This window comes from Hibiscus syriacus, unplaced genomic scaffold (genome assembly GCF_006381635.1).
Source record: "Hibiscus syriacus cultivar Baekdansim isolate YM2019G1 unplaced genomic scaffold, ASM638163v2 tig00111843_pilon, whole genome shotgun sequence".
Taxonomy (NCBI): domain Eukaryota; kingdom Viridiplantae; phylum Streptophyta; class Magnoliopsida; order Malvales; family Malvaceae; genus Hibiscus; species Hibiscus syriacus.
The window spans coordinates 553,876-567,985 of NW_024063198.1; the positions used below are offsets into that span (position 1 = coordinate 553,876).

General features: G+C 35.1%; 1 protein-coding gene across 2 annotated transcripts; it reads right to left on the reverse strand.

Annotated features, from left to right (window-relative positions):
- Positions 1-327: 327 nt before the first annotated feature.
- LOC120172172 (protein DEFECTIVE IN MERISTEM SILENCING 3-like) lies at positions 328-4,410 on the reverse strand. 2 transcript variants are annotated; one of them, XM_039179704.1, is made up of 8 exons: positions 4,302-4,410; positions 3,235-3,375; positions 2,936-3,050; positions 2,204-2,441; positions 1,592-1,783; positions 1,163-1,483; positions 741-966; positions 328-612 (listed from the first exon to the last, which is right to left on the reverse strand). In XM_039179704.1, the coding sequence occupies exons 1-8, from the start codon at positions 4,320-4,322 to the stop codon at positions 583-585; spliced, it is 1,284 nt and encodes a 427-aa protein (XP_039035635.1). In that variant the 5' UTR covers positions 4,323-4,410; the 3' UTR covers positions 328-582. The 2 variants fall into 2 exon arrangements, with proteins under 2 accessions (XP_039035635.1, XP_039035634.1); XM_039179703.1 differs by having other exon boundaries at positions 328-624.
- Positions 4,411-14,110: the final 9,700 nt, after the last annotated feature.

Consider the following 14,110-nt stretch of genomic DNA (forward strand, 5'->3'; position numbering starts at 1 on the left):
ATGGAAGAAATTAACAAATGATGACAAATAAGAACGTCCCTCCCACTGGACAAACTAGCGGTTAGGACATTTGACCCTGAATCCAATAACCCTAGTTCAAATTTCGGTGGAACATGTTTTTACCTATTCTTTCTCTTCTTCATTTTCTTCTCTTGTTACTTTCATGTAAATTGTCTCGTTTCTTCATTTTTTTTAAAACTCAAATTCATGTCTTTCGGGTTAGATCAAGAATCTTGATTCTATAAATATGCCTCAAAATGATCATATAAATAACCCACTATACAGATGACCATACTAAGGACCAAGGGGTGCCTTCTGTGATCTGATGTCTAGCTTCTGGTTCACCATGGTGTGTGTATATATAAATATATGTGACATCAAAACTAGTGAAGGTATGTACTTATCAAGAAAAATAAAAAGGTCAAAATAGCAAAATATGCTTTTCCCTTGCGCCCCAGCGATTCGCAAGTCCATCAAAAAGGCAAAAATTCTATCATGGTGGCAGAAGAAGAAATTTAAGGTCTAAAGGCTTCTCCATTGTTGCCAATCTGCTAGCTAGGTTCGGTTGTTAACTTGTTATCATCATCTTGGATTCAACCTCTCTCTTGCTGCCTGAAGCTGATGCTGCCAAGAAAGTGATGTCATGTGAGAGACAACTGGACGTATGCTGCAATTTGTAAAGAAAGAAAATAACAAACGAAAGGGAAAAATCTCGTTTCAGTGACTACAATTCAGTTTACCTGAGTTGCATACGACGAGCTTATAGCAAGAAACTTGACAAAGTCTTGCTTCTTTATTTCAAAATGGGACTTGGCGTCCTTCAATAATGCAAGTGCCCTCTTCATATCCTCTTCCAACTTTTCTTTTTCACATTTCATCTCGTTAATCTTCTTCTCAGTTTCAATGTACTTCTGTGACATTTCTAATGTTGCAGAGGTTTTCAGGAATCTCACATCTATCGCCTCCCTAATATCACAGAGAAGGAGAGACTCGACAGTAACTAATATGGATTTGGAATTTCAACAATCTTCATGCACCCAAAAACATATGCATCACAAGGAAACTGTGAATTGATTCCCAAAAGTTGATGAAGTGTGAAAGAGAAAAGCAAGTTTTTATACATATTGAATACGGTATCTGGTGCTTGCCAGATGCTTCTTACCGACTGCCTAAAGAAAATACACCAGGGCTTCTGATAACCCCACCATCTAGAGAGACTGCTCCTTCACTTATAAAAGGGAGAGCAAGAACCATTTCTGCCCTTGTTCGGTACACTTGAAGACAGGAGAACAGATTGTAAAACAAAGTCTCTCTTAGGCCATTCCCAGTGGCAGTGACATGAAATATGTTCGAGCTGTCCACGAGGATCATATTTACTGCAAAGCCAAGAAAGCCTGGAGGACACTCCCCATTTGGTAGTCTTGGCTTCAAAAGGTCAAGCCTCCTCTGGGGGTCATCAGCTATAAAATCACCAGCATAAGGTCTGCAGGGAGAGGGGGAGAGAGGAAATGAAACTGAGTTCTATAATATCTTTAATAAACCATAGCAACCAGAAAAATTATATCAAACTGATAGTCTGAGTAACTGATACCTTAAACTTTCTAGAGAAATTACATGAAATCGGCCATCTAAAGATCTCCCAATAGCAGCACCAAGCCCGTGCAGACCAGAGGTTTTGTCTATGCAGCCATCATAGTTGTATGTTTCCAAAGCTTTAATGCATTCATAAGTTTTACAAACAAGTGCCAACATAGTCTGCACTCCTAGGTACTCTGAGAGAAGCCTACATTTAAAAAAGTAAAAAACCACGTATAAATTGCATATAAGCATGATCAATTGTTACAAAACCCTAATCAGAAGCCCAATTGTCAACTTATTTGATAAACAGGCTAGGCTATTCACTAGAAATTCCTTATGTCAGAAAGCAGTATGCACTCACCGACGCCATTTATAATGACAAGACAAAAGGACACTAAGCCTCCCAAACATAAGCTTCAATTGAAATCTTCACCCTCACCCCCTTCCACTTTTTTTTCCAGAAGTGGACTGTATGAATGGCCTATCCACTATCCAGGGCAGGGGAAGGATAAAGCTATAACTTTCTTATGCAAAAACATTCATCATTCCAAACATAGATGGATAATAAATTAAATGTTGCTGGACATGAATGATGGGGGGAAAAAAAAGACAGTTCAAAACAGACCTACTAAGATTTTCATCATCTACTTTGCCAAGTGTAGCAACAGCACCCAGTATATCCTTTAACAAAGTCAGATGAGAAGCCTGAGTGTCATGATGAGTTCTCAGCTCATACAAAATTCCTGCTGCTGACTTTTCACGCCGAAGTAACTGTTCAGTTGTTTCCTCCTCGCTTTGAAGGTGGGAATGGTCCTTGTTTTCGATCGTAGGTGCATTAGAAGACTGATACTTACCAAGCATAACTGAGAAAAAATCAATAGATAGCTGGAGATATTGAAAATAAATATGCAATGCTATATGGTTATCAAGAATCAGTATTAGGCAATGTGGGGAAGGGGGCCCTAAAATGCTAAGTCCATGTAGCACATTTCAATATAACTCAAAGCCATCCTAGTCATAAACATCAAATATTAGTTCGTCACATTACTTGCACCTATTACGACTGACATCAAAATTATACAATCATTAATAACATAGATCTATGGTTGGAGTGTGTGAAGTGCCGGATTTAGGCAACTAAATGTGATATAGCTATCATAACTTAGCTTGATGTAAATCCCTGATAAAGTAAATCTAACGGAAAGTGTGTAAAGTTTATGTTTTGTACAAACAGCAAATAATGCATTCCAGTTATCATTGATAGGAACCTGCCAAATATTTAGGCATCTTTAATTCCTTCTCTAAATTCCAAAATGGAGTTTACATCATGCTTGCATTGAAAATAAGAGAAGTATACCTTGCATATCAAGTATAGAATCATGTAGTTTCTTCCTCTGAATCTTTAGAAGTTTTACGCTATCCTCATGCTGCTTGAATTTCATCCCCAACATTCGAAGATCTTCTTGATGTTTCTGCATAGATCAATGTTTTTAAACATTTACTTAGAAGGAGGCACAAACAAAAAAGTATAATGAAAGAAGTTTTGCATATTTTTACAAACTCTTATGTACAAAGAAACCATACAACAATAGATTACTGTTCTTTATAGTAACATAGATAGAAACACTGCAAAATAAAGTTCAAAATCGAAACAACCTCGGAACTCTCCATGATGGATTTGGCTTGAGAAAATCCTGCATTTTGCGTTTCATCCATGGAATCCAAAGAGGCTTCGTTCTGACTCACTTGCATTGGAGTTACGGAATCAGCAGCTAAGGGCCTTGATTGACTCGAAGGCTATGAGGAGCAGGAGTAATTAGCTTGAGTATGAAGGAATCTTTTAGGCAGACGAAACAACAGAAGCTCAAAAACAACCAAAGCTTCAACATAAAAGAAAAACGCCTAAAGTTCAAACATTGAACATGGAAATGAATTGCAATGAATTTGTATCCCACAAATTTTGTCAGTGAAAAAAAAAGCAACGTTATCATGAGTATTTCAACAGAGTCCTAAAGATTTCAATCATAAATAATGTTAAACCGCCCAATTCATGAAACCAGCAAATCTCCCCAATAGTAGATAATCAGCTACCTGGAACACAGGGAATATCTTCTAGATTGTCCTTTGACAAAAACAAAACTGTTAATTTTTTTTGGAATAACGGTCGCGGCAACATCTGGGTCCGCTATTACGAAGAATAGAGGCCTGAAGCGGAATTACACCAACAACAGTGAATCACCGTAGCAATTTGACCGGTACCGTCTAATAGCGGCAATAGTCAGCCGTCATTCCGCTATTTTTAATTTTTTTAATAAAAAAATCAGCTTTCTTTTTCTTAAAAATAAAAAATCAACTACACAACCGCGAAACCCGTATTGACCGCAATTACATCAGATATATCTAAAACTGCCACAACCGCAATATTAATCCCTCATGCGTCTGAAATTGAAGCAATAAGGCCCTGTTTAGCATTTACACATGCATGCATGACAGATTGACCACCAAACGCCCGTTAGATCCAAGGAAAAAAGAAAACGAAACGAAAATAACTTTTCGCTTTTAAGTAGCAATGCGGAATGCGAGAACTTGTTCTTGGAATTCCTAAAAGATTATCAACAAAATTCAAAATTCTTTCTTCCCCCCTCTGAGGGGGGCGTTCTCTGAGTTCCAAACAGAGAGTTGAGTTGAGTGATTGAGAAAGATTCGAGAGTGAGTGAACTCACCGGGTGGATGGAAGGAAACATAGTTGAGCTGAGCCTTTGACTCGCGTCCTCCTTTCCTTTTGCTTTTGAACTACAGGGAGAAGTGAAAAACGACAGTTTAATTTGGAATTTTTTTAAATGGGATGGACATCAAACATGTTGATAAAAGATGGGTTTATATATTAATATTGATGGGAGGGTGGACTAATTTCATTTGGGGATAATATGTATTTTTTTTTAAATTATAAATATATTAATTAATTAATTAAAATATTATCATGATTTTTCTATAAATAAAAGCGATATGTTTTTCTAACTTAGCTTTAATTATAATATTTATTAAAATTGTCATTTTGGTCATTAACATTTTATTTTAGGATAAAAATGTTTCTAACATTAGATATAATAGTCACTTTAACCTTTTTTTTATTCTAAAACATTTTGGGCTTCAACGTTATATTGTACTATAAAAACTTATATTTTAAAGTATTAACCGTGTGTTAACTAACGATTTGAAATTAACAATATGTGAAAACTAAATGTAGCATTATGCCACTATAATAAAGAAATCATACGAGTCATAGCTGGGATTTGAATTTTGTTGGCTTACTAGGATATGCTTTTGTTATCTTTATTCTCATTTTTAATATATATATATATTATGCTTTCATGATTCGGGTTAGCCCGGGCTTACAATTTTTTGTCCAAGGCCCGACCCATTTAAAAAACGAGATTATATCTATGGTGAGACGGTGGCAATGTTATTCGGATTTATTTTGCACTTCTTTGCCTCTTATTGTTGATGCTCTTCTCCATACCATGACTCCAGTGGTAACTTAGAGTATGAACGCATCCTTAACCGTTGCATATATGAAGGAAGAAATACAAGCCGCATTCCTTCAAATTGATCCTCGCAAAGCACCTGGTATTGACAGAGATCTCTCACTTGAAGATTTGATTGGAACAATCATATATTCACACCATTCTTTCTACCTTGTACCTTCATGTTACTTACGTTTCTGACAGGCCACAAGAGGATAGAAATCAGGTAAATTTATCAACATTGATCGCCTTCGTCATAAAATCTACTATGTTGTCTTTAGTATGGATCTTCTGCATATATACCGTCCCTTCTTCCACCTTTTCACGAATGAAATGGTATTGAACTCGTATGTGCTTTGTCCTTGAATGAAATGTTGGATTCCTTGCTAGATGCAAGGCGCTTTGACTGCCACAAAACAGTGAGACATACTCTTGATTGTGCCCAAGCTCCTCCAATAGCATCTTCAACCAAATTGCTTCTTTACTGGCTTGTGTAGCTGCTACATACTCTGCCTTTATTGTGGATGTAGCCACAACTGACTGCAATTTTGAAACCCAGCTTACAGCTCCACCAGCATACCCCAAGAATTTGCATTTCCTGGATTTTGGATCTAGCTTTGAAATTTCTTGGTAGTTGTACATCACATACACAATACTTCCAAATACATGGAGGTTTGAATAATCAACTGGTTTACCAGTCCACATCTCCATTGGTATCTTCATCTCTATTAAAGTTGATGGAGCTCGATTCACCAAATAACAGGTGATATTGACTGATTCTGCCCAAAATGATTTTTCTAGGCCTACAGCCCTCAATATTGCTCTTGTTCTTTCTAACAAGGTTTTGTTCATACACTCTTCCACTCCATTTTGTTGTGGAGTGTTCGCCACTGTGAACTGTCTTTTGATGTCTTCTTTCATGCAAAAGTCATCAAATTCTTCACTTTTGTATTCTCCTCCATTATCTATTCTAAAACACTTGATCTTATTTCTAGAATCAAGTTCCACCCGCACCTTGAAGTTTTTGAAAGTTGAAAACACATCTGACTTCTTGAGGTTAATGATTGAACCATTCTCTTCTTGAGGTCATGTGATATGTTGCAACCGAATCAATGAGCCATATATCTGCAAATCTTTTTCTACCTTCCATGGTGGTTGACGCTTCACAACATAGAGCATCTCTATCATTTGAAGTGTTTGTAGTATTACCTTGTGGATTAGAGTTTTTATTTAGACTCCAACAATCCTTCTTCAAGTGACCCTTCTTTCCATAGTTGTAGCACTTTAAATTCTTCTTGCTCATCAACTTTGATCTACCATGTTTGTGATTGCTGTTTTGGCCACGTTCTGTTGATCTCCCTCTCATCGTTGTCAACGCTTCTTCTTGTTGCAGATTTACTTATTTATCTTCCTTGTTCTTGCGCCGATTTTCTTCTTGTATAATAGCGGTTGCAACGCCATCGAAGATTAGACTGGTGACATTATTGTTTGTCAAGTTGATGATGAGTTGATCATACGAATCAGGTAGACTTTGAAGTAGAAGTTCAACACATTCTTGTTCTCCTATTGTACATCTTAAGGCTGTAAGCTGAGAAAATAAAGTGTTTAGCGTGTTTAAGTGCTACGTCACTGAAGTAGGTTCTGACATCCGGAGAGTGTACAATTTCCTCTTAAGGAAAATTTTATTGTGCAACGATGTGGCCTCGTACAATTTGGTGAGATGATCCCATATCTTCTTAGTTGTTTTCTTCTCCTCGATGCTTGACAATACTTCATCTGCTAATGCTAGATGAAAGTTTGCCATAACATTCCAGTCCATTTCGATCCATTTGTTGTCATCTATGAAATCTACCAGCCTTTCATTGATAGCTGCTAGACAACCGTCTTTCCTCAGGATAACCTTCATCTTCAATTTCCACAATGAGAAATTTCTCCCATTGAACTTTTCAATATCAAATTTCGTTGTCATAGCTTCTATTACGGATAACTCTCATTATTTCACTATCGTGAATAGTTCTTTGGAACCTTCAAAGAATGGGTAATACCTTCTTACTTTCTTATGTTGGAGGATCTACCTTTTGGTGGCAACCACAAAGACAATAAGTAGATATTACACACTCTAATCTAGCTCTGATGCCAATTGTTGCAGAATACGGCTATCAGATAGAGCAAAATCGCAACTGATAATTTGAGAAAATAAAGACACAAATTTTATGTGAAATCCCCCCAAATAATATAGGGTAAAAACCACGTGTAACGATAGAAGAATTTCACTATGAGAAAATAGGAATTACAACTTCTCTCAATCTAACAAGGAGAAAACAATAACAATTATCTCTTGATAAAAAGGAGAAAACAAATCTCAAGAAAACTTTCTAAATTCTCTAGTATTGGGAGAAATCTAGAATGATTTGGGATGATTTTGAAGCTAAATGGGATGGAGTATTTATAGTTGAAGCTTGAGGACTAATCTTGTAAATACCCTAAAGTCTATGGATTAAATGTTATAATTATCCCTTGCTTAATTCAACAAAAATAATTGCACAATTTTGACCAAAAACAGCCGCCGGCTGCTATGACTTTTAACATACATACTATCGGAGAGTTTCTATCGATCGTTTTGGCCTTTAGTTGTGGGTGATGTACTTGATCTATGTCTTGCTTTGCTAGAAGGAAATTTGTCCATGTCTACTGTTAATAATACAATACTTGTACTTATTCCAAGCTTGTAAACCCAGTTAATTTGAAGCATTTCATCCCATCGCTTTGTATACTGTCATTTATAAAATTATTGCAAATGTTACTGTTAATCGCCTACGACCTCTTCTTCTTGTTTGTATTGGTGATAATCAAGGTGCTTTTGTCCAAGGCAGATTTATTTCAGATAATGTTTTGATTTCGCAGAAGTTGTTTCATTCTCTCAAAATTGAATAATCACTTCACAACCGTAGCCTTGAAATTAGAAACGGAAAAAGCTTATGACCATATGTAATGGTCTTTTATCCGGGCAATGCTGCTTCATCTCTGTTTTTGTGGAGAGTTGGGTTTAATTGGTCATGTCCTGTGTTTCGTTTTTTTCTTATCATATTCATATAAATGTCAGTCTTTCTGACCATTTCTCACCATCTCGTGGACTTTGACAAGGGGTCCATTGTCGCCATTTTTATTTGTCCTGTGTGCCCAAGGGTTGTCTCGCTTCTCCATTTTGAACAACCCTCAAATTATCTACATGACATAAGTACTTGTCGTAGAGGGCCAAGAGTGACACATTTACTCTACGCTGATGATTGTCTATTTTTTCTTCATACGATGGACTCTGAATTCCATCGTGTAAAGATTATTCTTGATCTCTATGAAAATTGCTTAGGAAAAAAGGTAAATTATGATATATCAAGTATATTCTTTAGCCCTTCTACTTCACAAGCAGAACAATTCCGATTGAGCTCTTTGCTGGGTGTTTGTTGTGTGTCCGATTTGGGTCATTATTTGGGGATGCCACTTGTTGACACCCATTTTCATCTGAGTTGTTTTTATTATTATTATCATCATCATTATTATTATTACTAATATTATTTTTATTATTTTCATATTACAAAAGAAGTCCAAATACATTACAAGAGCTTTGCTTTACAAATGGCCCATTACAAGAGTTAACCAACAGCCGAAAAAAAGATCTAAGCCCGCTACAACTATCCACCCGGTTAAAGCCCAAAATGAGACAAGGCCCTCTTGTGAGTCAAACCAGGTAAGGTTTTTCGCTCAATCTTTACGCCGCTCAGCATCAGCAGTTGGATCTGTGAAGGATCCAATGGTCCACACGCATCTGCATCTAGGGTTTTGTAACCCTTCCCAATGTCGCCTCCTCTAAGTCACACGATCTAGACCCATCCAATGATCTAGATAAGTGATGTGAATTTAGGGTTTCTTAAACCCTCAACAACAACGACTGCCGCCAGTAAGATGAACTGTCTAATGGGTGCGTGAGATGTATGCGCTGACTCTTTAACATCTCCGTCGCGTGAACCGTCGTCGATGAACCCCATAACTACTTTTGTCATCAAATCTGACCAAATAGTAAACTAAATCCAACCAAATTAGTCAACACCAAATCAAATAAAAAACCCATTAAAATATGGGTTAAATCCCAAAATATCGGGGATTTCACTATTCAAATATAGGAAAATCATTCCCTACAAAAATGACTTATGATTTCACCCGAAAAACACCCATAAATCGGCATGCAACAAAAGAAGAGGGGGATTGGAACCAAAAAAAAGAGAAAAACTCACCACTTTCGAACAAAGGTCCATTTTGAAAATAAGAAAAAAATAGAGAAAAGAGACTATCCTTGTTTTTGGCCGAAACCATAATCTCCATCGAGCCAAAGACTTTCGAAGGTAACCACTAGAACTATTTTAGATCTAAGGTGGAGGGTTGTGTTTTAGTGGATTTAGGCTTAATTTTTGGCTTGAGGGCGAGGAGGGATTTCGTTTGGGGCTAACTTGTCCCTCGATTAGCGTCGACCCACGGTGGCTGGAGTGGGTTGCTATGGCAGCGAAGAGGAAGTTTGGGAGAACTCTCCCTTTTATTTCTTTAGGAAACAGTTGAAGGGATAAAATAAAATAGAGTTTCAAAGAAACCCCTTAAAATGGGTTATATATCAGCATCCATGCGCACTCGTTTTGGCCAAGGGGAGACTGAGTGCCTGGTATATGGGATAATGGTGTGTATGGTCCTCATATTTTGTAATCTCACTGATTGGTCATTGAATGAAATTTTATGATATTTTGTTTCGGGCATTAATTCTTCTACATTTATATTTAAGTAAAAAAATCCTATATGTTATGATATTTTCATTGATGTTTGACTATGGCCATAATGTTTACGACTCTTTTATTTTGGTCACTGTTTTGTATGGATACCTTTAGGTAGAATTATTGTTTATCCTTCCAAATTTCTGGTTTATCTTATTTTAGTCACGAATATTATTTATGGTTTATTTATATTTTTAGCACCTTTATTAGTTAATATCTTTGATTTTTACCCTGATTATAGTTGGTATTACTGTTTGGTCTTTCGAGTCATTGTTAATATCATTTTGGTCCTTTGAATCACCAGATATGCTTAATTTCCTTTGTTTGTTTTATGATATGTGATGACTCCATTTTTTTCGTCCTTTGTATATATACATATTCGTACATGTACATAACATTATATGTATATTATGGTTTTATATTTTATGTGGAATAAATGTATTTTATATACTATATTACACGTATGTATTTCATCATTTTACATTTATTAATTATTTTTATGTAGCCTTTTTATGCACCTAATATATATATATATATATACACATACATATGTAAATTAAATGGCTGATATTAGCCACAATTGTACTAAAAATATATTTTATTCTTTATATTTTTTATTATGAGTATACCTACATTTTTAAATATCTCAATTTATACTTATTTTTTATTTTTTTTTTTTTTTTTATTGTTAATATTTTATTCGAACATTTTCAAGATCACTCGTCGTAGAATGGGCGTAAAAAGCAACACCTTATAGAGGTGGTGCGATTCAATATAATATTTGAACGAAGGTTGAACTTGAAATAAATCACACGCTTTTATTTATTTATTTATTTATTAAAATGATAGTATATTTTAATTTAAGTATTGACAACTTATACCTTCTAGAAAAAAAAGTAACGGATTATTTCATACAAATTTTTATATTAATTTCTTATTCAATTCAATATTTTTAAACAATTTAGGGAGGAAGCATTCTTTTACAGACAACAAAATAGATGGGATAGCCTTCCCATTGGAGGATGCATGAATCTCGAGTTTTATTGTCAAAATTAAAGAATTTTCCTTAATAAATAATTCGAAATAATTTATTCATCGTCCAATAAAAAGAATAGTACTTTAAATATTGATGTGAATTTATAATTTCCACCATTTACGACAGTGTATAAGATATTAGGTACCAATTTTGGACGCTGTAGGGGTGTTTATCCTTCCCCACGCGTAATCGACTCCCGAATCCATAAAAAAATAAATTGGTAAATGCAGACAAGCTTTTGTCATTTTAATGATTTTTTTAAATTGTTTTAAAAAATATTCTTAGGTATTCGACCTACCTAACACAAAGGTTGATGGCGAATCTAATTCAAAATAATTCAGATTAATTCAAAAATCCCAATTTCTTAATAAAGTCATAATTGTTTTTTAAAATATATAAAATATTTCAAAATGATTATGACAGCTTGGATACTCTACTGGGGAAACTTTAAAGAGTCAGGCTTTAAGTCACTTATACATTATCGTAGTGGTGTAAATTATGAATTTGAGTCTATAGTTAACTTATGATCCATTTATTGAAGTTTTTTTTTACTTCTTTATTTTTTTAATTGTCATACTAATGTTTTAATTTTTGTTTTCAGCTGTGCCATAGTTTCTATCGAGAATATTTCTTTTTTTGGGTCAAAGGTTTGTATATTTCTCCTCACACACATCACGTGCATTTACATAACATAAGCTCTATACCTGAGCTCTGTCCTAATTAAGTAGGGGTGAACGCTTTGCTCTAGTAAGAATTTATTCTTCATATGAGCCTTAGAAAATAACCTCTAGGGGTACACATACCTTATACCTTTGTAGGGATTTATTCCTCGTATGGGTATAAGGAAGTGAATCCCCTCGAAATGAACTCGATTTGTTTAAGCCTATAATGGGCTAGGATTTAGGGTTTGGTAGCCCAAGGGGCACCAACATCAAGGACAATTCGAGTACCCTTTCCTCATAGAGCCAAAACCATGCATATAGTGAACCATAGATTGGTCACCCTTGGTAGAATCATGTCGAACCTCTGTCAGTAATAAGTGCCAAAATAAGTGTACACAAAGGAGGAGCATTTTTGAACCTTTATCTTTTTCTTTAAATTTATAGAATAATTTATGTTGAATAAAAGCATGCAAATTAGATATCATGCGGTTAAGATCAATTTCTTGAAAATAAAGCATGTCGGGTAGAAAACATGTCTGGGTAGGATTGTTATTTAATAAAAGCATGCTCGGGTAGATACCATGATGGGGTAGGTGTTATATTCTTCTCTGAATAACACTTTTATCTGTATCGATTATCTTACTTGTAATAACTCATATTTTCTAATTTTTTGTGTCATTTTTCGTCTTTTTTTTACATTGTATCATCACAGCATAATGTGAAAATGTTGATCCACGAGGGAATATTTAAGTAAAAATTTTCATAAGTAGAAAAAAGTTTTCAATCAAGCAGCCGCATACACAGACATGCACAGATTATTAATGAGGAAAAAATTGCTTGAATATTGCGCACTAGAGTTAATTGATAGAAAACCTCAAAGACTCGAAAGGTGATCCCTTTATCCGAGAAGGTAAAGTAATGGTAGAGATTTCGCTTACAACTATTCCACCATTAATCATCAAGGCGTGTTGCGTGATTATAACACTATAGTGGCATTAACCGAGATAGGCTATAGAGCTCTTGAAGGGCCTAATTTTCAAGGAAGAAGCTCCGAGACGAAGCTCCGAGATGAAGCATTGACCCATTTCAAACCCAGCGTCTAAGTGAAAGCATGCCTATAAAATGGACTATCTTGTAATGTGAAGATTTTTTATCTTTGATGAAAATTATTCTATGATGTTCATCGTTGGGATCAACACTTTTTGCATATGCATTTGGATATTTACATTATGCACTGCATTTATTTAAGCGTTTTCACATGCATCATTCATAAAAACATTGAATTAATTCGTGGAGGATTTGATGACAGTGATCCTAATCACGTGCCACATATTAAGAATAGAAGCAAGATTCGAACAATTAAAGGAAGAAGCTAAAATTAGTATGGTGGGAGCCTATTCAGCTAGTCGTAGGGCTGAGCCTTATAGGATGATCCGAGAAAAGATTCAATTTGATCTAATTCCAATGACCTAAGAGGAATTATTTCCAACGCTAGTTGAGAAAAATCTTGTGACTCCAATGCAGTCCAGGCTAAAAGAGTCCCCATATCATGAGAACTAATATGTTGATGCCATATGTGCAATCACATAAGAAGTTCAGGGTATTCCATTGAGAATTGTGGGGAATTGAAGTACAAGGTCCAGAATATGATTGATTCGGGGCATGGACGTTCGATGAATGATGGGGCATTCTGATGCTAATCAAGAAAGATCTTTGCATCTACCATGAAGCTTTCTTGCACTAGCATTAAGAGCATTGTTTTGTTTGAACTCGTTTTTATTCTATCTTTAATATTTGCTTAAATATTTTTTTTAAATCTTTTGATGATTGAACTTACGCTACCTTCTAAAGTTGTGAACAATTGAACGAGTTTTAATATTGTAGTTCATTAAATATCGAATGAATTATAGATTCATTTTGTTCTTCAAGAATTTTAGATTTTTGACATATGACAAGATTAAACATTTCTTATCCTGTCTAAAACCAAAAATAAAACCTCCTGATTCTTTACCCTGAATAATTCATGGTCACTACCAAAAGACCAAATTTTGACGTTACATCTCTTTGAGACTTTGAAATATTGACTTTATATTTTTTAAGACAAAAAGTCATACCCTTACCTTTTGTTGAGCCAATAAAGTCACACATTCGTCTTCTTAGACACAAAATCAACATTTTTCTACCAATAAAACCTGAAGGTATTAAGTACAAGATGTTCACTTGAACGTGAACCTTCTTAAAAGAATAAACAATATGGGACATCTCGAATCAATTTCCTGAAGATGAGCCTAAACAATTGAGACATGCTAGAAGCAGACAGCAGAAAAAGAGAGGGAAATTAATTCGAAATAATTCTATTATACATTAATTATATTGTTTTCACCCTGAAAATCTCTCTCCCTGGGATACCTCTTCTGCAAGGACTTCCGTGTATTAAATAATGAACGGATTTAGTTCATTATCCCTTCACAAAAAGAGAAAATATATCATTTGTTG

Coding starts and splice junctions, on each gene's coding strand:
- LOC120172172 (XM_039179703.1), bottom strand. CDS start 4,322: ATGTTTCCTTCCATCCACCCG. Junction 3,376..4,301: donor TGTTTCCTTCCATCCACCCG/GTGAGTTCACTC, acceptor TGCTCCTCATAG/CCTTCGAGTCAATCAAGGCC. Junction 625..740: donor GCTCGTCGTATGCAACTCAG/GTAAACTGAATT, acceptor CTTTCTTGGCAG/CATCAGCTTCAGGCAGCAAG.